Source organism: Vicugna pacos, chromosome 31 (genome assembly GCF_048564905.1).
Source record: "Vicugna pacos chromosome 31, VicPac4, whole genome shotgun sequence".
Taxonomy (NCBI): domain Eukaryota; kingdom Metazoa; phylum Chordata; class Mammalia; order Artiodactyla; family Camelidae; genus Vicugna; species Vicugna pacos.
This window is the reverse complement of record NC_133017.1, coordinates 16,587,107-16,614,900: the sequence shown is the minus strand read 5'-3', so window position 1 is coordinate 16,614,900 and position 27,794 is coordinate 16,587,107. Positions and strand designations below refer to the sequence as shown.

Below are 27,794 nucleotides of genomic sequence, written 5' to 3'. Positions count from 1 at the left end.
TTTCTTAATCAGGTTGTTTGCTTTATTATTGATTGTAAGAGCTCTCTGTATATTGGGGATACAAGTCCTTAAATATGTGGATATATAGATATCCTGGCCTGAGGCTTGCATTTTCACTCTCTTAATATTGTTTTTCACAGAGCAAATGTTTTTAATTTTGATGAAGTTAAATTTATCTTTTTTTTTCTCCTTTGTGGTTCATGCTTTTTGTGTCCTAAGAAAATTTGTCTAAATGAAGACTCAAAGATTTTCCTGAATTTTCTTCTAGATGTTTTATAGATTCAGGTCATAAATTTAAGGTCTGTGGACCATTTCAAGTTAGTTTTTGTGTGAGGTAAAGGTCAGATGTATTTTTTTTTTCCCACATGGATGTCTAATTGTTGGAGTACCATTTTTTGAAATAGTTAGCTGTGGTCAAGAGACTAGTCTCTCTCTATTAAATTACATTAGCACTTCTATCAAAAATCAATTGAATAGGTATGTGTGAGTCTATTTGTGGGTTCTCTATTGTGGTCCATTGGTCTTTATGTCTATCCCTGTACCAGTACAAAACTATAAATTATTGTAAGTCTTGAATCAGAAAGTGTCATTTCTTTCAACTTTGTTTTTCTTTTTTACAATTACTGTTGCTAGTCTAGGTCTTTTGCATTTTCATATCATTTTAAAATCAACTTCTTGATTTCTACAAAAAGCATATTTGTAGTGAGGTTATAACTGGGATTATGTTGAATATATAGATAAAGCTCACATCAGGACTCTTAATCATATTGAGTATTACCATCTATGAATGTGGTATATCTCTCCATTTGTTTAAGTCATCTTCATTTTCCCTCAGCTATGTTAGTAGTTTTCAGACTACATATGTTCTTAAATTTATCTCTAAATGTTTTATATTTTTGGTACTGTTATGTTGGTACTATTTTAATTTCCAGTTTATTTCTTGTGTCATAGAATAATTGATTTTGGTATATTGACCTTGTGTTCTGTAACCTTGCTAAAAATTCATTTATATCGTGAAATTTTTTTAGCTTTTCTTTTTTTTTGTAAATTCTTAGGGTTTTCCACGTGGACAAACACGTTATCTGTAAATGGAGACAGTTCTGTTCTACCTTTTCAGTGCATATGTCTTTTCTTTTTCTTGCCTTATTGCAGTGACTGTAACCACTAATTAGATGTTACAGTGATAAGAGCAGACATCTTTGTCTTTTTCCTAGTCCTAGACTAGAGAAAGAATTCAACCTTTCACCATTAAGTGCTATCTAGCTATAGGTTTTTCTTAGATGCCCCATATCAAGATGCCCCTTTAAGGGAAGTTCCCGTCTATTTCTAGTTCCTGAGAATTTTTATCGTGAATGAATGTAGTACTTTGTCAAATGCTTTTTCTGTATCTACTGAGATGACCACACAGTTTTTCTTTTTTAAGTCTTCTTAATATGGTGAATTACATTGATTGATTTTCAAATGTTAAACCTTGCATTCTGAGAAAAACTCTACTGAATTATGATGTATTATTCTTTTATATATAGTGTGATTTGATTTGATGATATCCTTTTCATAAGGGATATTGTTCTGGGTTTGTTTTGTTTTTTCTATTGTAACGTCCTTGTCTAGTTTTGTTATTATGATGATGTGACCTCATAAGATGAATTAGGATGTGTTCTCTTATATTTCTAAAAGAATTGGTATAGATTTGCTATTATTTCTTTCTAAAATATGTTTATTTTGAGAGTATTTTTTAATTACAGTTAATATCTTGAACTTGGTCACGACTTACTGTCTAAATCTAATCCTACAAGGCTTATACCCTATACTGATATCAGAAGAATAAATGAGAGTAGTAGAGATTTGGGGGTCATTAATACCTCAAAGATGCCAGCATTTTTCTACATGATTTTACCCTTGGCAGAAATATTTCCTCCTTGCCAGTTGCCTGAGATAGCAGGATTACAAACCACAGACCAAACTGAATTTGCTTTAGATGCAGCAGTAACCGTTCCCCTGTGCCCTAGTATGCCTTAGTAAAGAACATAGTTTTCTCTCTCTTAAGCTATGAGGTTTTGCTTTTTGTAGTTGTTATACAAATATTGACTGACCTATCTCTAAATCTATTCCTAAGCAGATCCGTGGACAACATACTGGTTTTTGGACATCCTGATTTTAATGAACATGTCCAATGTGAAATTACCCCAGCATTGTTGTGGTATTATTCATAATTCATTATTACTGTGATTTCTATTTAATATTTCTAGACATTTTAAGAACTAGAGCATGCTATTTTCATAGAAGTGTTTCTTTTTTCTCCTTTGACTGTTTTAAACATAAAGGTTGTCTGTTGTGCCCAAACCTTTCCTCTGCTAAATATTTTTGGAAAGAGATTCATTACCAATTTGCCTTGCTTTTTCTAGGACGTAAAGAGTGTCCGTTTGAGTGCTATGTGTTAAAATAATTATTATCACATATAGAAATATTTAGAAAGAACTATATCTCTTAAACCATTGTTGCCCATGCTGTTTTCAGTCTTTAGCTCAGCTCTATCATTATGCTGAATACCTACTGGGACAGCATATCGCTCTCTGAGTTGTAGACGGCCAAATTGCTCTGCCTTTTTTACTACTGTGCACCTTGTTCGCTAAACCTCTCCTTTTGGAGAATTTTTATTTTTAGCTATAATTTATTTTAACACTTACCAAGTGCTAGATGCTGTGCTAACTGTTTTATATATTTGAGAGTCAGGTGTTAACTTCTTCAGTTATAGACAAGAAAGCTGAGGATAAAAGAGATGGACTCATTTGCCCATAGTCACACAGCTGATTACTGTTTGTCTTGACGCAAAGCCCGTGCTCTTGACAGTGTTTCAGTATGTAAAGGCAGTATGTGCAGTGGTCAAGAGCATGACTTTGAGGATTTAAAATATTTCTATCACTTTACTAGTTATGCAACTTCAGGCAGGTTATTGAATGTCTTAAGCCTGAGTTTCTTCTTTTGGAAAATGAGAATAATAATACCTACCCAAGAGGGTTCTTGAGTAGATTAAATGAGTTAGGTTATGTGAAGTTTCTGGCACATAGTAAATGCCATAGAAGTTGTTTATTATTATGATTATTAACCATTATACTGCTTAATGTGCAGACAGCAATCATTTCCCCTTCATCTCTTTCCAAACTGACTTTTCTGAAGCTGAGAAGCTAAACATGTTAACTAATGTCTCTAGCCTTGGACCACCTTATGATGAACTTTTAAAAAGATACAGCACCTGTGTTCATTGCAGCAAATTTGCAATAACCAGCACATGGAAACAACCCAACTCTACATCAATGTATGAATGAAGAAAGAAAGTATTTGTGACAACATGGATGGACCTTGAGGGCATTGTGCTAAGTGAAATAAGTCAGACAGGGAGAGATAAATACTGTAAGATATCATTTGTATGTCGAGTCTTAAAAAAAAGATCAGAAAAAATAGATTGGTGGTTGTCAAGGGTAGGGTATGGAGGGTGGGTGAAATGGGTGAAGGTGGTCACAAAGGACAAACTTTCAATTATAAATAAGTCCTGGGAATACAACGTACAGCGTGGTGACTATAGTTAACAATACTGTATTATTTATTTGAAAGATGCTAAAAGAGCAGATCTTAAAAGTTCTCATCACACATACAAACAGAATTTGTGATTATGAATAGTGATGATCTTAACCAAACTTATTGTGGTAATCATTTCACAATAAATACATATACTGTACACTGTATATACATGAGGATATATACAGTGCTAAATCTCTCCTGTTTCTATCTCTCAGCCATAGTTCCCTTCCTTTTCTGCAGGGATATTTCATGCATTTATAAACAAAAAGGTGTATCTGTAGTCCCTTTTCTCCTTTTTTGTCAGATAGGTGGTATGCTAAATATGCTATTCCACACCAGGCTTTTTTAACCTGGAAAGTATCCCACCTCAGGACATAAAGGGTAGGGTATTACCACCTGTTCCCCACATCCCGGCCCCCCAGCAGGTTTTTTTTTATTGGTACATAAAGCAATGATGCATCTTGCAGTCAGTGTTGTTGATTTGATGAAATGTGGTATAAACATTGACGAACATCCTTATCCTGCTTTGATCATTCTCTCAACCAGTTGTAAACATCTGTACTCATTGTTCTCCATCTTTCCCAATAATTGATACATTGTTAGACTTTTCCATGTTTTGCCAACCTGATAGAAGTAAAATGGTATTTCTTTGCAGTTTTATTTTATTTTATTTTATATTTCTTACTGAGGTATAATTGACATATAACATGTTAGTTTCAGGTGTACTACATAATGATTTGAATTTTTATATATTGTAAAATGATCACCACAATAAGTCTAGTTAACATCCATCACTATACAGTTACAAAAAAATTTTTTTTCTTGTGATGAAGGCTTTTAAGACCTTATCTCTCAGCAGTTTTCATCGTTGTAGGGTTTGTTTTGTATATATATATTTGTATTGAAGTATAGTCAGTTTATAAAGTTGTGCCAATTTCTGGTGTACAGCATAGTGCTTCAGTCATACATGAACACATATATATATTCATTTTCATTTTCTTTTTCACTGTAAGTTACTACAAGATAATGAATATAGTTCCTTGTGCTATACAGTATGAACTTTCTGTTTATCTGTTTTTTTACGTATTGGTATCTGCAGATCTTGAACTCCCAATTTATCCTTTCTGACCCCCATTCCCCCCTGGTAACCGTAAGTTTGTTGTCTATGTCTGTGGGTCTATTTCTGTTTTGTAAATAAGTTCATTTGTCTTTTTTTTTTTAATTCCACATATAAGTGATATATGGTATTTTTCTTTCTCTTTCTGGCTTACTTCACTTAGAATGACAATCTCCAGGCCCATCCAGGTTGCTGCAAATGACATTATTTTATTATTTTTATGGCTGAGTAGTATTCCATGGTATAAATATACCACGACTTCTTTATCCAGTCATCTGTCAATGGACACTTAGTTTGTTTCCATGTCTTGGCTATTGTAAATAGTGCTCCTGTGAACATTGGGCTGCATGTGTCTTTTTGAATTAAGGTTCCTTCTGGATGTATGCCCAGGAGTGGGATTGCTGGATCATATAGTAATTCTATTTTTAGTATTTTGAGGAACCTCCATACTGTTTTCCACAATGGCTGCACTAAACTACCTTCCCACCAACAGTGTAGGAGGGTTCCCTTTTCTCCACAGCCTCTCCAGCATTTTTTGTTTGTGTACTTTTTAATGATGGCCATTCTGACTGGTGTGAGGTGATACCTCATTGTAGTTTTGATTTGCATTTCTCTGATAATTAGCAATATTGAATATTTTTTCATGTGCCTCTTGGCCATTTGTATGTCTTCATTGGAGAATTGCTTGTTTAGGTCTTCTGCCCATTTTTGGATTGGGTTATTTGTTTTTTTATTATTAAGTTGTATGCGCTGCTTATATATTCTGGAAATTAAGCCCTTGTTAGTCTCATCTTTTGCAAATATTTTCTCCCATTCTGTTGGTTGTCTTTTTGTTTTGCTTATGGTTTCCTTTGCTGTGCAGAAGCTTATAAGTTTAATTAGGTCCCATTTGTTTATTTTTGCTTTTATTTCTCTTGCCTGGGTAGACGGCCCTAGGAGAACACTGCTGAGATTTATGGCATACACTGTTTTGCCTATGTTTTCTTCTAAGAGGTTTATAGTGTCTTGTCTTATATTTAAGCCATTTTGTGTTTATTTTTGTGTATGATGTGAGGGAGTGTTTTAACTTCTTTGATTTACATGTAGCTGTCCAGTTATCCCAACCCATTTGCTAAAGAGACTGTCTTTACTTGTTTCCCTGATTGCCATTCAGGTTAAACACTCTTGATGCTTACTGACCATTCATTTATATGTCCTTTCTGTGAATTGCCTGTTTAAATCTGTTGCCCATTTTTGTAGGCAAATGTCTTTTTCTGTTTCTTCTTTTATTTTTATTTTATTTTATTTAAAAATTTTTTGACAAATAAAATTGTATATATTTAAGGTGTACAATATGATGTTTTGATATATGCATACATTATCACTGTTTTTAATTGTCACTGTTTTTTAAAAATTGCATTCATCTTCTGAATACTTTAATTTTCAACCAGCTATTAACATTTAGCAATTCTGTAACTACTTTAAACCATTTTTGCCATTATCCCACACAGAGACCCTAACTAAATACTTTTTCATGTTAAATATTTCATTATTTAAATTTTTTTCATGTACTTTTTGGCCATTTCTACATATTCTTTGGCAAATATCTAGTCAAATCCTTTGCCCATTTTTTAATTGAGTTTTTGTCTTTTTATATTGAATTGTAAGAGTTCTTTATGTATACAAGTTCCTTGTCAGATATAGAGTTTGAAAATAATTTTACATTCTTGTTTTACTGCCTTTTGAAGTACTAAGACTTTAATTTTGATGAAGTCAAAATGTTTTGTTGTTGCTTTTGGTGTCATAGCTAAGAAACCATTGCCTAATTCAGAGTCACACAGATTAATGTCTGTTTTCTCTAAGGGTTTTTATAAGTTTAGCTCTCACATTTAGGTCTGATTCATTTTCAGTTAATTTTTATGTATGATGTGTGGAGTTCCAGCATCATTTTTATTTGCATGTGGATATCTTGCTGTTCCAGCACCATTTTTTGAAAAGACTGTTTTTTTTCTCATTGAATTTTCTTGTCAACTTTATCAAAAATCAGTTGGCCATAAATGTATAGTTTGATTACTGGACTCTCAGTTCTGTTCTATTGACCTATATGTTTATCCTTAGGCCAGTACCACACAGTCTCGATTACTGTGGTTCGATTGTAAGTTTTCAAGGTGAAAAGTATGAATTCTTCAACTTTGTTGTTCTTTTTAAAGATTGTTTTGGCTATTCTGAGTCGCTTACATTTCCATAGGAGTTTTAGGATTTCTGTAGAAGAGCCGGCTGGAATTTTAGTAGGAATTATGTTGAATATGTAAGCCAATTTGGGGAATATTATCATTTTAACAGTATTAAGTCTTTCAATCCATGAAAATGAGATGTCTTTCTGTTCAGGTATTCTTCAGTTTTTTCCACCAATGTTCTATAGTTTTCATTTTACAAGTCTTACACTACTTTTGTTAGATTTATTCCTTAATATTTTATTGTTTTTGAAGCTGTTGTAAGTGGAATTGCTTTATAAGTTTCATTTTTTGGATTGTTCATTGCTAGTGGATAGAAATAAAATTTAATTTATGTGTTGATCTTGTATCCTACAACCCTGATGTACATGTTCATTAGTTCTTACAGTTTTTTGTGTGCAAGCACTCCTGTGTGTTCCTTCAGAATTTCTATCTACAAACAGGTAGTTTTACTTTCTCCTTTTTAATCTGGATGCCTTTTATGTATCTTTATCTTGCCTTATTGTCCTGGCTGACACCTCCCCTACTCTGTTGAATTGAAGTATTAAGAGTGAACATCCTTGTGTTGTTCTTGATCTTAGTGGTGAAGCTCTCTGTCTTTAACCACTAAGTATGATAGCAGCTGTGGGTTTTTCATGAATGTGCTCTATCGAGGTAAGAAGTTTACTTCTATTCCTAGTTTGTTGCGTGTTCTATATGATGAAAGGGTGTTGGATTTTGTTAAATGCTTTTTCTGTGTCTATTGAAATAATTTCATGGTTTTTTTTCATTTATTAATATGGTGTATTACATTGATTGAATTTTGTGTGTTGAATGAACCTTGCTTTCCTGAGGTAAATCCCGCTAAGTCATGTATAATCCTTTTTATATGCTGTTGGATTCAGTTTGCTAGTATTTTGTTGAGGATTTATAAATCTATATTCATAAGGGACATTGAATCTGTAATTTTCTTTTCTTGCAATGTCTTCATCTGGTTTTGGTATCAGGGTAGTAATACTGACCTCATAGAATAAGTTGAGAAGTGTTTCCTCCTTTTCTGTATTTTGGAAGTTTATGAAGGATTGGTGTTGACGTGCGTGTGTGTGTGTGTGTGTGTGTGAATTATTTTTGAAACATTTGGTAGAATTTACCGGTGAAACCATCTAACCTTTCTTTGTGGGAGAATTTTTGACTACTAATTTAGTATCTTCACTTGCTATACATCTATTCAGATTTTCTATTTCTTCCTGAATAGGTTGTTCTAGGAATGTATCCATTTCATCTAGGTTATATAATTTGTTGACATACAGTTGTTCTCAGAATTCCTTTATAATCCTTTTTACTTCTGTAATGTCAGTAGTAAAGTCCTTTCTCTCTTTCCTGATTTTACTAATTTGAGTCTTCTCTTCATTTTGCCTTGTTAGTCTACCTAAAAGTGTCTCATAGTTTTGTTAAGCTGTTCAAAGAACTGGTTTCTTATTTCGTTGGTTTTCTCTACTACCGTGTTTCTATTTTCCATTTCATTTATTTCTCCTCTACATTATTTCCTTCCTTCTGTTGGCCTTGGGTTTAGTTTGCTGTTTTTCTAATTTTTTAAGGTGGAAGTTTAGAGTATTGACTTTAGTAATTTTTTTTGTTTTTTAATATAGTCATTTATAATAACAAATTTCCTTCTAAGTACTTCCTTAGCTTCATCTCATAGATTTTGGTATGTTGTGTGTGTGTGTGTATGTTTAGTCATCTCAGAGTATTTTCTAATTTCCCATGTGAGTTTTTTCTTTGACTCATTGTTTAGGACTGTGTTGTTTAATTTCCACATATTTGTGAGTTTTCCATTTGTTTTTCTATTACTGATTTCTAATTTCATTCCATTGTGTTTGGAGAACATACTTTATTTGATTTAAATATTATTGAGACTTGTTTTATGACCTAATTTATTATCTGTCCTGGAGAATATTTCACAAACACTTGAGAAGAATGTGTATTCTGATGTTGTTTAGTGGAATGTAATATAGATGGGTGTAAGGTCTAGTGGGTTTATATTGTTAAAGTCTTCTATTTCTTGTTGGTCTTCTGTCTAGTTGTTCTATTATTGAAAATGGGATATTGAAGTCTCCAATTATTGTTGAATTGTCTATTTCTTTATTGAGTTCTTTCAGTTTTTGCCTCATATATTTGGGGCCCTGTTGGTTGGTGCATATATATCTTTAATTATGTCTTCATCATGAATTAACCCTTTTATCATTATAAAATATCATTATTTTGTCTCATAACAAATTTTGTCTTTAAGTCTATTTTGTCTAACATTAGTATAACCACTCCTATTTTCATTTGGTTATTCTTTACATGGTGCATCTTTTTGCATTCCTTCACTTTCAATCTAGTCATGTCTTTAAATCTAAAATGTATCTCTTGTAAAGAGCATACAGTGTGATCTTATTTTTTTAATTGATTCTGCCAATTTCTGTCTTCTTATTGGAGTTAAATTTAATGTGTGATCAGTTAGGATTTACGTCTACCATTTTGTCATTTGTTTTGTATGTCTTTTGTCTGTTTTGTTTCCCCATTGTTCAGTTACTTCCTTCTTCTATGTTAAATACGTATTTTCTACTGTATAGTTTAAATCCCTTGTCATTTCTTCCAATTTCTTTTGAGTTATTGTCTTAGTGGTTGCCCTGGAGAATACCATTAACATCTTAGTTTATAATAATCTATTTCAGATTAATAGCAACTTAATTTCAATAGTACAGGAAAACTTTACACCTTCATAGCTTCATTCCTTACCCCCTACTTTGTGCCAGTATTACCAATTACATGCTTATACATTGTGTGTCCATCAGCTTAGATTCATAATCATTACCTTATCCAGTTTTCTTTTAAATCAAATAGGAGGAAAAAAGAAGTTATAAGGAAAAATACATTTATACTGTTCACTTCACTATATGTAAAATATGCCTCAATTAAAAACAAAACAAAAATATACAGAGTGTAGGAGTGGAAAAACTGGGAGACTGTATGTAAGTCCTGAATTCATTTAAATCTACAACTATGAGTAAACAACTATGGGAATTATGAATCCAGAATAGAATATAAATGTTGAGTATGCAGAAGTATCTTCCAGATAACAGGAGTTGGGTGTAAAAGCTGGGAAGGGAGATGGGGAAAGTATAGCATATGTATGTGTATTAGTTATCTGTTGCTGCATAAAAGGTTATAGTGACCTTAGCAACTTGAAACAACCTAAATTTTTATTACCTCGCTTGGTTTCCATAGGTCAGGAATCCAGAAGCAGCTTAGACAGGTCTTTCTGGCTCAGGGTGTCTTAGGAGGCCACAATCATTGGCAGCCTTGTCTAAGGCTTGGGGACTCACTTCCAAGGGGGCTCACTTGCATAGCTGTTAGTAGGATGCTTCAGTTCTTTGCCACATGGATTTCTCCATAGGTCTGGTTGAGTGGTCTCATAACTCAGCAGCTAGCTTTCTTCAGAACCAACTATCTGAGAAAGAAGGCAGAGCAGAAGCTTTTTATGACCTAGCCTTAGAGGTCACCACAGTCTGCCATGTGCTGTTGGTTGGGCAGACTAACCCTGAAGCAATGTTGAAGGAGATTACACCAAGGTAGGAAGACCAAGAGGATCATTAGGAACCATCTTGGAGACTGGCTATCACGGTCTGCTAATTTCCTTAGCTTTTTCAGCCAGGATCCATTAGATATAGCTCACAAATTAGAAAGTAATTCTTCCAACCTCCTAATGTTTTTGTATGATTCTTTTTCCTTGCTTTAGTGCACTCTTAGGAACCTCATTTCCACTATAGAAGCGTTTACTAAACTTGAGTAACTCTTTCACTCTAGTTTATTTAAAAATTTTTCCTTGTGTTAAAAGCAAATCAAACTAAATTTTAAAATTCAGTGTATAGTACGATCTCATTTTAGTGATTATTTCTGCCTATGCTTGGAGTGAGCTTGTAATGAGTGTAGTTACTTCTCAGTAGTAAAAATTTAGATGAATCTTTTTTTATTAGCTTTCCTCTTAATTTTTCTACTTTCCTCTGAACTGCTTAGAATTCTTTTTATAATGAGCATATGTTAATGTTTACAAAAAGAAAGTCAGACTTTAAAAATAAATTTACAATATTCAGGAATGGTGAGGATATGGGGAAACATTCTTATCACTGTTGGTTAGAATATAAAACCTGGTACAATCTTCTGTAGGGTACAGTATGATAGTATCCATCACAAACTTGAATACCATTCACATGCTATGAATCAAATTCCATTCATGTGCATCAGCCCTAAAATATTTATTTATATACACAAAATGGGCACAGAGTGTTCATTGCATCATCATTTATAGTGTAAAATGTTAGCAATAATTGAAATGTTTGATAATAGGTAAATGTTTAAGTGGATTGTGGTATATTTCTGGTATAAAATACCATGTAGACGTTAGAATGATGAAGGTTCACTGTGTACTACATGAGAAGATTCCAAGACATTTGTGAGAAACATTAAATCACTTATTATGTATAGGATAACTCCAAATGTGTGTTAAAAAAAACCCTTGATGTATATATGTACATGTTTGTGTATTACATGCGTAGGAAGGAGTCTAGGATTCACACCAAATAAGCAAGGATACCTCTAGGATAGGGAATGAGAGAAGGGTTGGAGGAAGGACTTTTTTCTCCACATGGTTTATTTTTATGGAGAATGGATGTACGTGTTCTAACTTAAAAAATTTGAGGCGTATCTCTAGTTCCACAGTGGAAGGTGAATTGCAGAGATGATTCCTGCTCTCAAGTAGAAAATTACTTGAAGCACGTTTCAGTTTTTCAACTGTGAAATGATCTAATTAAAAAGGATCTGATCATGAGGATTTTGTACTTTGTGGGTTGTAGATGACTTGTTCTTTTCATCAAAGTGACTTCAATTGTCTAAGTGAAAGAGGCTGAGAATCCAAACTGCAGGAATGAGGATTGGAGAGAAGATGAAGAGAATTTTAGGAAGAGAAAGTGATTGGATTTAGTAAGCATGTGAGAGTTGGGGGAAAGAATAGAACGGAAGATAAAATTGAGATAGGGAACACAGGAAGAAGAGCAGATTTAAAGGAAGAGGATAATGAATTATGTTTACTGTGTTGAAGACCTGTGGGAAATTCTCCTGAAGCTATCTAGCAGATCGTTTGAAACAAGAGTCTGGTACTCTGTAAGTCATTGGTATTTAAATATTTTAAATCATGATTGTTGATAGTTGAGATGGCCAAAGGAAGGGTGTGTTAGAGGGAAGGAAGATGCTTACAGATGGAATCCTGGGGCATTAATGTGTAAGGAGGTAGCAAAGCAATCCCTGAAGTCGACTGAAAAGTTATGTTGGAGAGTTTTATCCAGCATTCCAAGGATAAAGATGATGAGAGTGGTCAGTAGCATCACACTCCACAGGAAGTTGGAAGAAGAGACATTTAAATTTGTATAATACTAGGGACTTTGATGAGAATGGGTTGTAGTGGAGAGCCCTCTAGTGGAAGGGAGCATGGCATTTGGGGAACTGGAAGAAGCCTGGTGGAGCTGAAGCTCAGAAAAGAATGTGAATGATACTGGTTGAAAGGCTTTTCCATCCTTCAAGCACAACGTGATCGCTTTTCTTATCAGAAAGAAATTAATCAGGGTTCATTTTAGTCTCTCAATGTGTGAAGGTTATATGTAAATTTTTCTTTTCTTCTGCCCTGTGAAAGGTAGAAAAGAGCTTTTGAGGAGCTAAAACTTGTGGAGAATGACTTTTTTCCAGCAGTGGAAAGTGAGGGGAGTTAGGAAAATTTTCTCCAAAGGAGAAGTGCCAAAGCTGACAGTAAAGATAGACTGCGGGGTCTATTGACACCCAGCTCAACTGAAGTTCCAGAGACATGGACCCACCCCAGAAGGAAAAATGAAAGGAACCTCACTTACCAGCAAGCTGCTAACTAAGAAAAATCATTATAAAATGTTATTTTCCATATTGAATTTATATATTAGTACCTTTTCTGGAAAAAACTACGTACCCTATTACTTTGTTTTCTATATTTATTAAATGAAAACTGAGATTAAGTTTACAGGGAAGAAGTTCTTTACTTCCGCTTCTCACAAAAGATTAGATAGGAGAATATTCTTTATTACCTTCTCTCTCTTTGTTTTATTAAATTAATAAATACACATAGAGAAAATTTGAGACAATATATATTAACAGTTAACATTGCTTACCCCAGAGTAGAACTGGCTAGGACAGGCTGAAATTAACATCTTTTTGCACTTCTTTTTTTGTTTAAGTTAATTACAATGTTTATAAAACAACCAATAAGTAGGTAGTACTTATAGGGAAAGGCTGAAAATAAATTAATACATAATTTAAGAAAGACTGAGAAAATAATATAGAGATTACAATGCAGGAAGAGTCTGCCCCTCTGAATTCAGATTGTGTATCTTTGTATATAAGATTTCATTACTACGCAAAACAGAATGTAGATTATGTGAAAATATATGTATTCATTAAACTATATATTCTTTCATTTATATCATGGGCATCTTTTCATATCAATACATATCCATTCATTTTTTTAAACACCACATGGAATTTTTAAAACTTTTTTGGGGAAACTTTTTTTTACTGAAATATAACACATACAGAGGAAACTATCTAGTTTAATGACTTTTACAAAGTGAAGACACACATGTAACCACCATCCAGATCAAAATCAAGAATGCTGGTCACTATATAAGCCTTTCTCATCCTGCCTCCAGTAATTAACCTCCCCCTTCCTAACCACAGATAATCACTATTCTGATTACCATCCATGTAGATAAATCGTATCTGTTTTTTAACTTCATGTAAGTTGAATCATACAATGTTATGTGTGGCTTTTTTATGTGTGTCTGACCTTTTTTGACTCATGTTTGTGGGATTTATCCATGTGGTTGTATACTGCAGTAGGTTTCCCCTTCTCTACTTGGTGCAGTTGTTTTTAGTAGGATGCATAAATACCACAGTTTATGCCTTCTCCTGTTGATGGGTGTTTGGGTTGTTTAATGCTTATTTAAACCTTCTCCTGCATGTCTTTTGAATACACTTCTTTTGAGTATGTACACATTTCTGTGCACTGTATACCAAGGGAAGAAATGGCTGGGTCATATGGTATCCCTTTGTTCAGCTTTAGCAGACATTACCCAGTTGTTTCCCAAGAAGGCCCTGACATTTTAGCCTTCCATCAGCAACGTGAGAGTTTCACACACTCCATGCCCTGCCGACACTTGGAATTGATGGCTTTTGGTTGGTTGGTTTTGTTTTTTTGTTACTCGTTTTCATTACTCTTTTAGAACATTGGTTTTTAAAAGTGCCCAGTATTTTGTTTTATGAATATGCCATGATTTAATCTCCTTTTGATGGGCTTTTGCCCCCTTCCCCAACTACAGAACAGCCAGAATCTGGACAGCTCTAGTATCTAGTAGGCTCTGTGGTTTGTTGTACGTGCAATCTGACTGAGAAAGTTTTAATACTGACAGTAACAGAGTCAATATATTCTCTCTTTCTTTTTTAAATAGCTCTTCCTCAGAATCCCAATGTTTTTGAGTAGTATGATACCAGTATAAGAATCCATGTAAAATAGTTTCTTTTTGTTGACATGAAAATCAATTTTGATTTCATGGTGGTAAATAGTTGTTTTCTTACTCTTCTTAAAAAGTGATGTAAAAAATAGTATAATGTCTGAAACCAGGTTTTTGGTGAATGCATTGCTAAACACAGCCAATTTAATTATACTGAATAATTTTCATTCTCTTAGAACAAGCATACAGTGATAGCTGCCAGCACCTGCATCACGTAGATCTTCAGTCCATTGGAAAACTGCTGTGTGAATGACTTGAGAATATAATCCCTTTGGTTTTACAAAACTCTTTGAACTTCACCCTTTGAAAGTAGAAGGTGTTTCCAGTCAGACAACCATACTTTGTAGCCCAGTCTTTCTTCTAATAAAATTCCCCTCCCTCATTTTCTCAAATTTTCTTTTAATGTAGGTTTTTAAAAATACAAAACTCTAGGGGCTTGCTTTTAATGAGTTAAATGTGATCACCAGACCTCCTGCTGCTTCTCATGTTAAGGAGGTGTGATTACTTCAGGATAACCGGTCTTCCTGCTATGCAGTGCAGCTTTAAACAGGTGCTGGCACAGGTGGCATTGAGTGCTATCCAGTTACCGTAAGTAATTCCTTGGGAGAGTTTAGATACTGTTAACCCTCTGTGGTAGCTGAATGGTCTTTTGGAAAGTGCTTTATGGGCATATTAGACAGTTTTATATTTCCTATTATTCTTTGCTTTTGCTAGTTGTATGTTGAATTACTTATGTTTCAAGTGGCTATAATGACCAGAAGGAGCAGGTTATCCTCATGTTTGTAAGTTTTGGACTTTTTTTTTTTACTTTCACATGAGGAGGTTTTTTCCATTTCTAATTAATTGCTGTCAATAACTTCTTAGCTGTAAGAAACTCCTGAAAACTGAAACTGCTGAAAACTGCTGCTTTCTATTCTGCTCTGTGTTTTAATAAGGCTTTGTTAGAAGAACATCTTTACCTCTTGAGATTTCTTAAGAGGTCATGTTGTAGCATAACTCTAGAAGTCTTCCAGCTGTTAGTTATCTGTGCTACTAACGAGTCTGCAAATGAATTAATAGATGAATTACCCTAAGTGAGTTAACAAATAACCCAGAAACCTTATTGAAGAGAGTATTTTCAGTGACCTCTTTTTTCCCAGCCCCTAAATCTTTTTATCAGTATCAGTAATGAATAGCAAAATGTGCTGGCTTGATTTTTTTTTTTTTAATTCTCAGTATCTCTTAAAACTTCTAATCTTCTAAACCAAGATGGTAGTTGAAGGAGCATAAATCAGATCAACGTCTGACAAATAACTATCACTTAGAAACCTCTTTATTTATCTCATATTCATGAGATTAATTTAGAGACCACTTTCAAGTCTTGGTAAATAAAATGCTTTGACCTCTAATAGATCATTTCTGAATGTATCCTTGCAGTCAGCTTTTACAAAGAGGCCCAGTATTAAAAACCTTTGCTCAAGTTGCAGCTTCCTTATAGACTAACAGAGAATAAAGTACCCTGTAACCTAGAACTGACCCCTTATTAAATTCCCTGTAACTTCAGTACGCACAACAGCTATTTCTCTTTCTGCGTAGGTATCAGTCAGAGCCGGATCTCTCACTGGCTGTTACAGCAGGGATCAGACCTGAGTGAACAGAAGAAAAGAGCATTTTACCGATGGTATCAGCTCGAGAAGACGAACCCTGGTAAATATTCTTTCCTTTTTTTATTGTATCTGAAACAAAACAAATGTAACTAATTACTTTATTGAATCCACATGCTGATTTGTCTTTCCCCAAGGTAATTTCGTACTTCCCCAAGTAGTTTTGTTCCTTTATGCCAAAGAACATCAAGTCATTTTCACTGCTTCCTCCAAGGTTCCTCTTTGTTTCCAGATTATATAACATTTCTAACCACAATTTGGAGGAAAGGTCATGATTGTCAGTGGCTGATTCTTTTCCCTCAACTATAGGTACACACATAAGATTCCATGTCTAGTTTTGTGTGTGTGTGTCTGTCTTGTTTTAGTTAGTAATATAAATTTAATACCTTTATTTTGTTCATTCTATACCATATCCATACCGTATCCAATGATTTCTGCTAATGATTTTCTGTTTCTGATTCTACTTCTGGGTCATGAATGTGTGTTTGGATTTTAGGGTGAAGCTGCCCTGATGACTTTAGGAGCAGTGATAGGTTGGAATGTAGAATGAAATTTTAAAAAGAAAAGGTCACAAAAACCTTTGTATCTGAAGTTGCCAGAAACAGGAAAGATTTATTGCAGGATACTTTTAACAGGTGGTAATATAGAGTAAAATCCAAAGTTGTGTGACAGGCTGTCTCAGGGTACACGTTACACAGACTGGTGGCAGTGAGATCAGTCTCAAGTTTAACCTTGTGGTAGAGCTGCCTTCTAACACTCCAGCATTAAAGTCTTTGCTTACAGGCTAAATCATGAGTTGGAATATTGTGTATTGAAGACTTTTAGCTCATAATAGTATTGGTTCTGAGGTGGAGATAAAGTTATAGACACATAATTTTGTGTATGTGTCTGTGGTAAGATCTTTTTTTAAAGATCCCCTTTTTTTTTTTAAATTTGAAAGGCTCATGCAGGGCAAGACAGAACAGACCATATCAACCTCTCTGCAATGAATTTTTTGTATTTAATCTACCCAGTGCCCCATTTTCTATATTGAAATGTTTCAGATGTACAGAAAAGTTGAAAGACCAACACAGCTAACCTGTTTACCCTCTTAGATACAAGTTGTTAACATTTTGCTATATATGCTTTATCCCTATAAAAAAAATAAATGAATAAATTTTAAAATGTATATTCACATATACAAACACACACTCCTTCTTGCTCTTTAGCATTCATCTCCTGAAAGAAGAGTGATTGCCTACATAGCTACAGTCCCCTTTATCACATCTAAGAGAAGTAATTATAATTCCATTGTTTCACCTAATATCCAGTTCACGTTCACATTTCTTTAGTTATAGCTTTTTTAAATTAGTTTTTTAAAATTGAAGTATAGTTGATTTACAATATTGTGTTAGTTTCAGGTATACAGCAAAGTGATTCAATTATATATATTTTCAGATTATTTTCCATTATAGGTTATTACAAGATACTGAGTTTAGTTCCTTATGCTACACAGTAAATCCTTGTTGCTTATCTATTTTATGTATAGTAGTTTGTATCTGTTAATTCCATACTCCTAATTTATTAGCTATTTTTTATTAAATAGTATGTGATTTAGGTTGACAAATTAGAAGTTGTTATGTCTCTTTAGACTTTTGGGGGGGTAATTGGGTTTGTTTGCTTGTTTTATGGAGGTGCTGGGGATTGAACCCAGGACCTTGTGCATGATGCTAGGCATGCGCTCTGCCACTGAGCTATACTGTCCCCCATTATGTCTCTTTTGACTTTTAGATCTAGCCACTTAAACTTTTTTTCATGACATAAACTTTTTAAACCATCTAATCTTACATAATGTCCCACATTCTGGGCTTTTCTGTTTCCTCTTAGTGTCAGCTAACTTATTCTTCTGTAGCCCCTGTATTTCATGTAAACTGGAAGTTAGGATTAGAGGCTTGCTTAGATTCAGGTTAAACTATTTTGGCAAGAATATGTCATAGATAGTTTAGGGAGGACATTTATTAATGGCTGCAATTTACTTTGAAATTCATCAAAATAAAATGGATAGGGAGATGAATATATGATTAAGTATAGTAAATTATTAGATTGTATGGGTGCATATTTTCACTATAAAATTCTTTTATTATTGCTGTATGTTTGGAAATCTTCACAATAATACACTAGGGCAGAACACTTTGTAGGTAATGTTTAATGTGTTACCATGTACCAAGAGGCATTGTAATGTCAGGTTGTAGCACTGTTCATTTGCTAAGTTTGATTATTTGTTAAAGTAGTGGCCTCCAGATCCTGATTTTGAAGTTTGTAAATAATCTTCAGGGCATTGTTTTGCCACTGGATAAATAGCCTTTTCTGCAACAACCTTTTGCCAGTGGTCTTAGCATCCATTGATCATGCTCACCTGAATCAATTATCCCAGTGGGGGTTTTCAAAATGGTGATACTGCAATGTAACATTCCTTCAATATTTAATAGCTGGTAGTTTTTCTACAAAGAAGAACTTTCAGGCGAAAGAGGATGTGACAATGAATGTATGTATGTTCATGTATAACTGAAAAATTGTGCTGTATGCTGGAATTTGACACAACATTGTAAAAAGACTGTAACTCAATAAAAAATGTTTAAAAAATAATCAAAGAGAAAAAAAAAGAAGAACTTTCATTTTTAGATACTTTTCTAATGATACCTAGATATACAGGCAAGCTTCTCAAAATACCGACTCTCTTGTTGCCGCCATTGGTTAAACGTTCTAAAGCAGCACGGTTCAGTAGAAGTATAATGTGAGTGACACATGTAATTTAAAAGTATCTAGTAGCCACATTTTAAAAAGAAGAAATAGCTAAAGTTAATTTTGATACTGTATCTATGTATGTATTATGACTTATTATGAATTCAACATTTAATATATACTTTAAAAAGTTATTGAGATCTTCCTTTCTCTCTCCCTTCTTCTTTTCTTTCTTCCTTCCTTCCTTCCATACTGATTCTTTGAAATCCAATATGTATTTTACACTTAAAGCACATGTCACCTCCAATCAGCCATATTTGAAGTGTTCACTAGCCACATGTGAGTAGTGGCTGCCATATAGGACAGTGCAGCCTAAAGAAGGCTCATGTGGAGGCAATACTTCTATCTCAGCTCTAAGCAGCCTTCCCAAAGACATCACTTCTCCCGTGATTCACAGCAGAGCAGATGGAAAGGGACAAAAACTTGGCACTTGGTCTGTTTAACAGAGCAGCTTAGGCAGTGATAGTGAGGGTTGGGCTAGGTAGATAAGGAACTGTGCCCAGGGGTTTCATAAACCTGATCATATGCCAGCAATTGGCTACCAGGAGGGTATCCAAGGGATTGACAAGATGTTCCAAAATATATATGGCAGAGCACTGAAGAATTTGGAGGAGAAACACTAGTCAACTATGTCAGGCAGTCAGCCTCCATAAGAGAAGGGATTTTTGTCTCTTGGATTTGGCATTTAGATTAGTGCCTGACATAGAATCTAATCATAGCTGGTAGCGCTAAATTCCCACACTGGATTTCAGGGTTCAGCTTCAGTCTCAGGTAGGAACTCAGATACCGGGAAGAGGGATTCACTGGAAACAAGAAGGCAGACTCTCTGATCAGCATTGTTGCAGCTGATCTGATAGCACTGCCAACTGTGGAATACTTCTGCTGGAATCCAGTTTTTAGCATTAGGGTGATATATTGTTCTTCTGAAGCTGTTTTTGCTGTTTTATTTTTGTTTTTAATCTTATTTCCTATTTCAGTTTATCTTGATGTCAGAGCTGGGCTTGCCCACCATTAGGAAATTGGAGGAAGATGGAAATAAAGCATTGAAATAGGAAAAATGGGAAGGGACTAACAGCATTCATCCAGCTGTTTATTAGCAGCTGTTTTTTTTTTAAGGGTATAGTGCCTCCTTCTAAGAATGAGTTCCCCTAGTTGTATGCATTTGTTTTTCAGTGAAGTTGCATTACTAACTGTCCCCCTCTTAAAGGACTTCCTGTTTTTGAGAATCAAATCCACTCTAGTTCTGAGTTGTTTCTAGTTTTCTAGTCCAGTTCTTTCTAGCTTAGTTTCTAGTTTTCTGTAGGACATAATTTAAAGTTAACTGAAGAGAAGAGGATAAGTTCATAATTGTCAGTTGGTAGTTTTCATTGCATCAACAGTAATTGGGTATTGCCAATTGAAGTTTAACTTTTTAAAGTTTTTCTTTGCACTTTCACCTTTATTATAAGAGCTAATAGGGTATAGAATTTTTTCTAGATAAATGCAGTTTTATTTTGTTGACTTTAAAATAACCTTTGATTTTAGCTAAAGAAGTGTATTCTTATTCCATGGACACTTTAGAACTATTGTTCTAATAGTTCTAAATTAATTTTGTGTGATAAGATGAACTAAAAGTACACTAGCATCTAAGAATAGCTTATCCACTGTCTGGTCAATAGTTGCTTGTAGTACATGAGAATCTTCTTTGTAAGTCATTGCAGAGCTGATTGGAATCCAACTAAGTGTCCCTCAGTCAAGAATGGTTAAGTGAGTTGCAGTGTGCCTGCACAGTGGGGTACTGTGGGGCCGCACAGCTGCTGCTCTTTGGAGGCAGCTTTATATGGATTGAATTTATATGTGGCAGCATCAAATTAATAAGTGAATACAGTAAGGTACAAAACAGTGGATGTAGTATATTGCCATTTATATAGGAGGAACACACACACACACACACACACACAAATAAATTATGTAAACATAGACCATCCCGGGAGGGTGTGGTAGGAACTGAGAAGAACAGCTCTGTGGAGGGGAACTGAGAAAATGAGGACAGGGGTGGCAGGGAGACTGGTGACTACATGACCTTTTTGTGTCTTTCTAAACTTTGTGCCATGTACTTGTGCTGTATATTCCAAAAATACAAACAAAGTGTGATGAAAAGGAGAGAGAGGGGGAGGCATTGAGGAAGAGAGACAAAAAAGAAATTAATCTACCTTGTTAACAGCTTTCAAGATATGAAAAACTGAAGAACCTAGGTTCGCATAGTTCAGACCTGCATTTAAGAGGCAGTTAGGTAGAAAATAAGATGTCAGTGATTTTTATTGACAGTTCTTTTATTTCATATTTTTTCTCTGTCCAGGACAGATAGCTCATCAGAAGAAATGTAAATGGTACCATCCCTGGGCAAATACTCTGAGAAAAAAATGCAAAATTAAGGACAATCACACATGAAAAATTGCTTTTTTTCCCTCTAAATTTAAGCATTTAGAAAACAAACAAAAAATGTTTGTACATTCTTGTGCCTTTATTCCTGGGCTCAGAGCATTTCTCTCTGTATACATTGATTGAGTTCTTCTCTTTTTCAACCTCTTCACTCTAGATCCATTTGATCAGGTTTTTTTAGTGGCTCTTTTAGTGGACTCAGCAAGAAAAATAACAGAGTGGATATTTAAGTTATTTTTTACTGATAATCCTATAGATACAGGGTAGTTCTCTGATAAACGGACCAGTCATCAGAATTTCCCAGCAAAACCCAGAGCCTGCCAAGGCGTGTGAGTATAAAAAGCTGATGGAAACTGATCAAATACGTTTTATCTTATTTCTTATGAAAACATTTACAAGAAAATGTCTATTTCTTTTAAAAGCAGTGAGTACTAAATTCAGCATGGTTGACATCAAAAGCCCCTTTATTTAATCAAATTAAGCTCAACAGTCCTTTCCCTTGTCTAATTTAAACGTTACTATAGCAGACAGGGTTTGATGAGTTCTTCTTGGCTCATGGCAGTGATTCTGCATATTTCTAAATTAAACAATTAAATAAAGTTTGCCAAGAGGCTTATGCAGCAAGCATATGAAGTAAATTTGGAGATCAGAGGTAATGCCTCCTCCCTTCACTGTTGCGGAGTATTAGAGCCTCAGGGAAATTATGTGTATGACATGAGGAAGATGAAAAATTACTTTTGGAGAAGCTAGTTTCCATGAATGGAGCAGTAATAACATGCTTGTTGTCATTCTTTTATTAGCTGATTGGCAAAGGCTCAGCCATAAGTAACCCTGATAAGCAAGAAAATGATTATGCAAAGAGAACATTTACCAAAATGTTAAAATCTTTTGATAAGTTAGGAAGAGTTTTTTTTCCCTCTCTCTTGGGTTTAGATTTGCTAGATAAATCTGTAAAATTTTGTCTTAATGGGAGCATAGATAAAATGTGGAGGGAAAAATGTTTCTGTTGAGGACACAGGGAACATGCTTCCTATAGGAAAAAACATAAACTTAGCCAACCCAGAATGCCTGTGATTTACTTCAGAGGGATTTAAAGTCTTACATACATTGTTCCTACATCCTAATATCTTTGTATTTTTCCATCAAAGTCAATAATTTTGAACCCATTCTTGGGCTATTCATTGCTCTCCATTCGTTCAACCAAAGCAAGAAGAACCTAGGTTTCTGGAACAAATATGTGTGTGTTGGAGTGTCTCCAGAGTGCTTCTTGTGCTAATTTTAAGGGCTGCTGCATTGAAAAAGAAAAAGCAACAAGGAAAAAACCCTCAGAAGTAATGTGATAATATTATGTTTCAAATTAAGTATGTTTGTTTACAAGTTTAAAATTATTCAGTTTCCACCTTCTGTGTATAAATTGCTTTGATTTCTTTTAAACTAACCTGACCACTGTGTACTTCTCTCTCTTCTTTTTGCCCTCCTTTTTCTCTCTCCCTCCTTTTTTTCCTTCCTGATCAATTTTTTTTCCATCTAAATTTCCTTTTTATAGAGCACTTGGATAGTACAGAATGCTGTAAAGAAGCGTAGTTACATTACCAGTAAGCCCTAATACCAGGAAAGAATCATTATTACCAGTTGGCTTTTTTCCTTCAACCTCATGGTTCAGTTAAGATTCTTTGTATTCTTTGTGCCCACTGAAGACTCTAAGAAAGCATGCCGTAGTTCTAGGTGTTGGCCTACTAGTTGGAACTCACTGACCTGTTTCTCATCCTCCACCCACTGAAGCCCTGAAACTCTCTATCCTTTTATTAGAGCCAGACCTGGGATGAGAGGACCTGCTACCTTACCCAGTTGCCTTCTCCTTATGTCTTTATCAGCCATGGTGGCGAGTTTGGCTCCGTTTTAGACCTTTTAACGTGGCTGTAGAACAAAGTTTATATAATCTAACTTAGATTCTAGAGCCCTCATTGTACTTAAATCCTGCTTGCATTCAGAAAAGTACCAAAACGAGGACTTTGAAGCCCTCCAGCATCATAGTTCCTTCTTACGCCTAAACTTTGTTAACTTTTAATTGGGCTCAGACCTAATCGCCAAGTTATTTTGGCAGAATGGAACCCTCCTTCTTGAACTATCTAAAGAAGGAGTTTCAGTTTAGTGTTTCATAGTGTGTAGGCCAGGAATTTTTTAAACCAGGGGTCAGTAAACTTCCTGTGAAGGACCAGATAATAAATATTTTAAGCTTTGCAAGGTGTGTGGTCTCCGTCTCAGCTACTCAACTCTCACATTATAGTACAAAAAGGAGACACTATGTAAATGAACAAGTGTGGCTGTGTGCCAGTAAAACTTTAGCTACACTGTGGCAGCAAGCCAGAGTGTACCACACATTTTAAACCGTTAGTCTCTAATGTCTTATATGGTGCCATTTGAGGAAGAAGTCAGATATTTACTTTACATCACACACAACAGGAAATCATATCTCTATCACGGGTTTACACAAAAATGAAAACTGTAAAAATATTCTGAATAATACAGAATGCATTGACCATAAAAGAACAGATTAACAGATCTGACCACACAAAAATTAAGATCACAAAGCACACCATAAATAAAAAGATGAACGACAAACTGGAAAGAAATAGTTATGGTCTGTAGGACTAGCAGTTGGTGTGGTATTTATACACCAATAAGAGGAATAACTCAAATGAAAAAAATGACAAAAGGTATGAATTCACAAAAGAAGATTATAATGGGCGGTAAACAGGAAAAGATGCTCATTCTTACTGAAATCCTTAAAGAGAATTTTTTTCCCTGCCAAATAAATTTATAAATGTGAATAATTAGTAACACAGTACTCGGTGTGTTGGGAAATTGGGGAAATTAAAAACTGGAGATGGTTGTGATGTTTTATATTAGTTCTGTATTATTGTGCAACAAATTATCCCACAGCTTAGCAGCTGAAAACAACAAACATTTATTATCTCACAGTTTCTGTGGGTCAGGAATTCAGGAGTGGCTTAGCTAGGGTGGTCCTAGCTCAGAGTTCTCATGAAGTTGTAGTCTAGCTGTCAGCCAGGACTGTGGTCAGCAGGGCAAGACAGTCTGCTTCTAAGGTCACTCCCGTGAGTTTTGGCAGGTCCCCAGTTCCTTCCTGCCTGTTGGCCAGAGACATCAGGTCTACCACATGGGCCTTGCCTGAGTGTTGGCTTCCTGAGTGTTCTTGCAACATGGCAGCTAGTTTTCCCCTGAGCAAGTGATCCCAGAGGCAGAGCAATGACACAGACACCACAGTGCATTGTGCAGTCTAGTCCCGGAAGTGGCACGCCGTCACTTCTGCCATATGTTATTGGTCACATAAACTAATCCTGGTACAATGGGGTGAATACCGGGAGGTGAGGGCCCGTAGGTGCCACCTGGGAAGCTGGCTACCACACAACGGTATTGGGACTGCATTTCTAGCGCCTTATTTCTGTCAGCTGGCTTTTTGCAGTTCTCCACATGGTGTCTGCTGCAGCTAGATGTCCCAAGTGGCTTTTTTCCTCAAATGTCTGATGCCTGGTGGCTTTGGCAGGAGCACCTGGGGGCAGGCTGGGCACCTTTCACTCCATGTGGCTAGCTTTGGCTTCCTCACAACATCATGGCCTCAGGTTAGTCAATACGTCTTACATGGCAACTGGCTTCCCCCGAGCCAGCATTCCAGAAGATCTAGTCAGAAGCTGCAAAGTTTCTTGTGACCTAGCCTTGAACCGTTTCCATTTTCTGTTGTAAAAAACATGTCACAGGACCAGCCCAGATTCAAGGGGGTGATTGCCAGGAGGTGTGACTTATTGTGAAGGGCCATCCTGGGAACCTATCCCAGGAAGTTATGCTTAGGAGAGATGGTGCTGGCTTACTCTGAAGTGGTAGCAGTGAAGGTAATATAAATTGGTCTGATTCTACATATACTTTGAAGATAAAATTGACAGGATTTGCCTGTGAATTAGATACATAGTATGTGGGAAAAATAGCAAAGTCAAAGTGAATCTGAGATTTTTGAGCTGAGCAATCTGAAGAATAGGGAGCCATTTACTCAGATGGGAAAGCCTGCAGGACAGTAGGTTTGGAGAGGAAAATCAGGATTGGTTAAAATATTGGACATCTGTATAAAACAATGCATGTAAAGATGTAGCCATTAAGGGGCGATCAACAAACAGATCTGTACGTAGTAAAGTAGAACCACCACCCCTGTACTAATTGCAAGGTACAATAAAGAAAGTATAATTCCTGTTATGAAGAAAGAAATATGTACGTACATGCGTGATCGTCAGTTCAGGTTGAGAAAAGGCTAGTCGGAATTAGTAAAGTATCTCAATTATACATTTTTTTCATTAGTTTTATTATGTTCAAGAGGTAAAAACAGTACAGTAGTGACGGGTAGTAGACTTGTGGAGATCTGATTGAGTTAATAGACTAAAGGCATATCAAATAACATCTCTTTTTTTTGATGCTGTATTTGACTTTTTTTCTTAAAAGGAGTTTGCAATAATTAGGGTTATTTAAAATTTATCCCCTACTTGCATATATTCTTTAAAGGGCTCCGTTTCCTCAATAACAAGAAGTTTTTTGAGTGGTAATGGAAGATTCTGAACATACAGTATATATTGCTCAGAAAGATTCAAACTATCAAATAGGAATTTCAAGAGCGATTTTTCAGAGGAAAATAATCTGATTAAGTTGTCACTGGGCCAAATACCGTAGTTCCCTTTTCCCCTGAAGAGAGAGATTTTGAGCTTTGCTTCAAAAATTGACATAAACAAAGATAAAAAGACAAATGATAGACTGAAAAGAAAATGACATTTAAAATTTTTAATGATGGACTTTTTGAGAAAGAGTTTTTGTTTCTTTGAATTTTTACTTTGGTCGAATAATTTTTTTTTTAAATGTTAACATCAAGTGTATTGGGCCTGCAAGTTTCAATGGAGGGACAAAAGTTTATTGTTTATTTCATATATATTTCATATATATTTGTAATGTTGATTTTAGTAAATTGTGGGATATTTGCCAAAAATGTCTTGTTTATTGTAGGGGCTACGCTAAGTATGAGACCAGCCCCCATTCCAATAGAGGACCCAGAATGGAGACAAACGCCTCCCCCGGTCTCAGCCACGTCTGGTACCTTCCGACTTCGACGAGGGAGTCGATTTACCTGGAGAAAGGAGTGCTTGGCTGTCATGGAAAGGTACGTGTCTCCTTTTCCTAGGAGCAATCTCCCAAACTTAGGGAAGAGAAACTTTGGATAGATTTGGACACTCTTCATTTCAAACAGGTAATTTGAGACCTAGGTTCTCTCTCTAAAAGTGTTTTGGAGCATTAAATGCTGTGTTATTGAAATAAGATGATCTCACCATTGAGAATTCAGAAGACTGGAGTTAGCATCTATCAATATAGTTGAATAGCGTCCTCAGTAATTTAGGAAACTTCAGGAGAATTTTTTTGTTTAGATCTTTGTGTTAGATTTCAGAAGAACTCTTTGAAGTCTTATTTTCATAAAAAATATTGAGTAATTATGTAGGAGGCCACTAAGACTTAACTTTCTTTGATAAAGAGAACGACCTAAAAGAGCTTAGTCCCAAAGGTTAGAAGCACTAGTTTTTGGCTTTGATTTTTTAGTACCTAATCCATAGTAGGTACTTAGTGCTTTTTAAACTTGAATTTGACCTTAGCTTCAGTCTTCCCATTTGAGATGGTATAAATTAATTAAATGTGGTTATGGAATGTTCAGTGTATTTAGGGTGGATCCCACAGTATAATTATCCTTTTAGTCTAGTACCTATAAGTAATGGTTACAGAATTTTGATGGAGAGTTTTATATGCAATAAGGTAACAATTTTCTATTAGAAAAGTATTTACTTCATAAGATTAAATGTAGAGAAAGAATATATTAGGCAGAGGTGAAAACAATTGAAAATAACATATCCGGGAAAAAACTGAAGGAAAAAACAACCTAACCCAGTTACTGACTGAACATAGAGATGACAGAGTAAAAAGTGTAAAAGACAGTTTAGCACTGGAGATGCTCAAAGAGCTTTCCCCTGGGAGACAACATCTGTACCGTTAGAAAATAGATCGACTCCAGGCAAATCATTCAACACCTCTTAACTCCAATTGCTATATCTATGAAAAGAAGAGTTAAGTAAAAAGGCAGAGTCCTACAGACTTAGGATTCGGTCCTAGTTTCACCCTATGTTAATCTGTGGGAATTTCAATTTTCTGTAAAATGAAGTTGATGATGAGAAGAGTTAACTAGAGTTATGTAAGGTAATAGGTGTAAAGCACATAGTAGAATGCCTTTGTCGTAACCAGAAATGAGCAAATGTTCCTTTTCTAGTGAAATTCCTTCCACTTAGAGCTTTGACTGTGAAGTCAGCCCAAGATTTCTATGTTAGGAAATTTCAGT

The 27,794-nt window shown here is 35.1% G+C and overlaps 1 protein-coding gene across 17 annotated transcripts in view; it reads left to right on the top strand.

Annotated features, from left to right (window-relative positions):
- HMBOX1 (homeobox containing 1) overlaps window positions 1-27,794 on the top strand; it is a 134,944-nt gene that overhangs the window by 63,918 nt on the left and 43,232 nt on the right. For all 17 annotated transcript variants that reach the window (XM_072952729.1, XM_072952728.1, XM_006203187.4 and 14 more), the window contains exons 5-6: window positions 16,095-16,205; window positions 26,423-26,576. In XM_072952729.1, coding sequence (XP_072808830.1) covers window positions 16,095-16,205; window positions 26,423-26,576 — 265 coding nt within the window. The remainder of the gene's footprint in view (window positions 1-16,094; window positions 16,206-26,422; window positions 26,577-27,794) is intronic.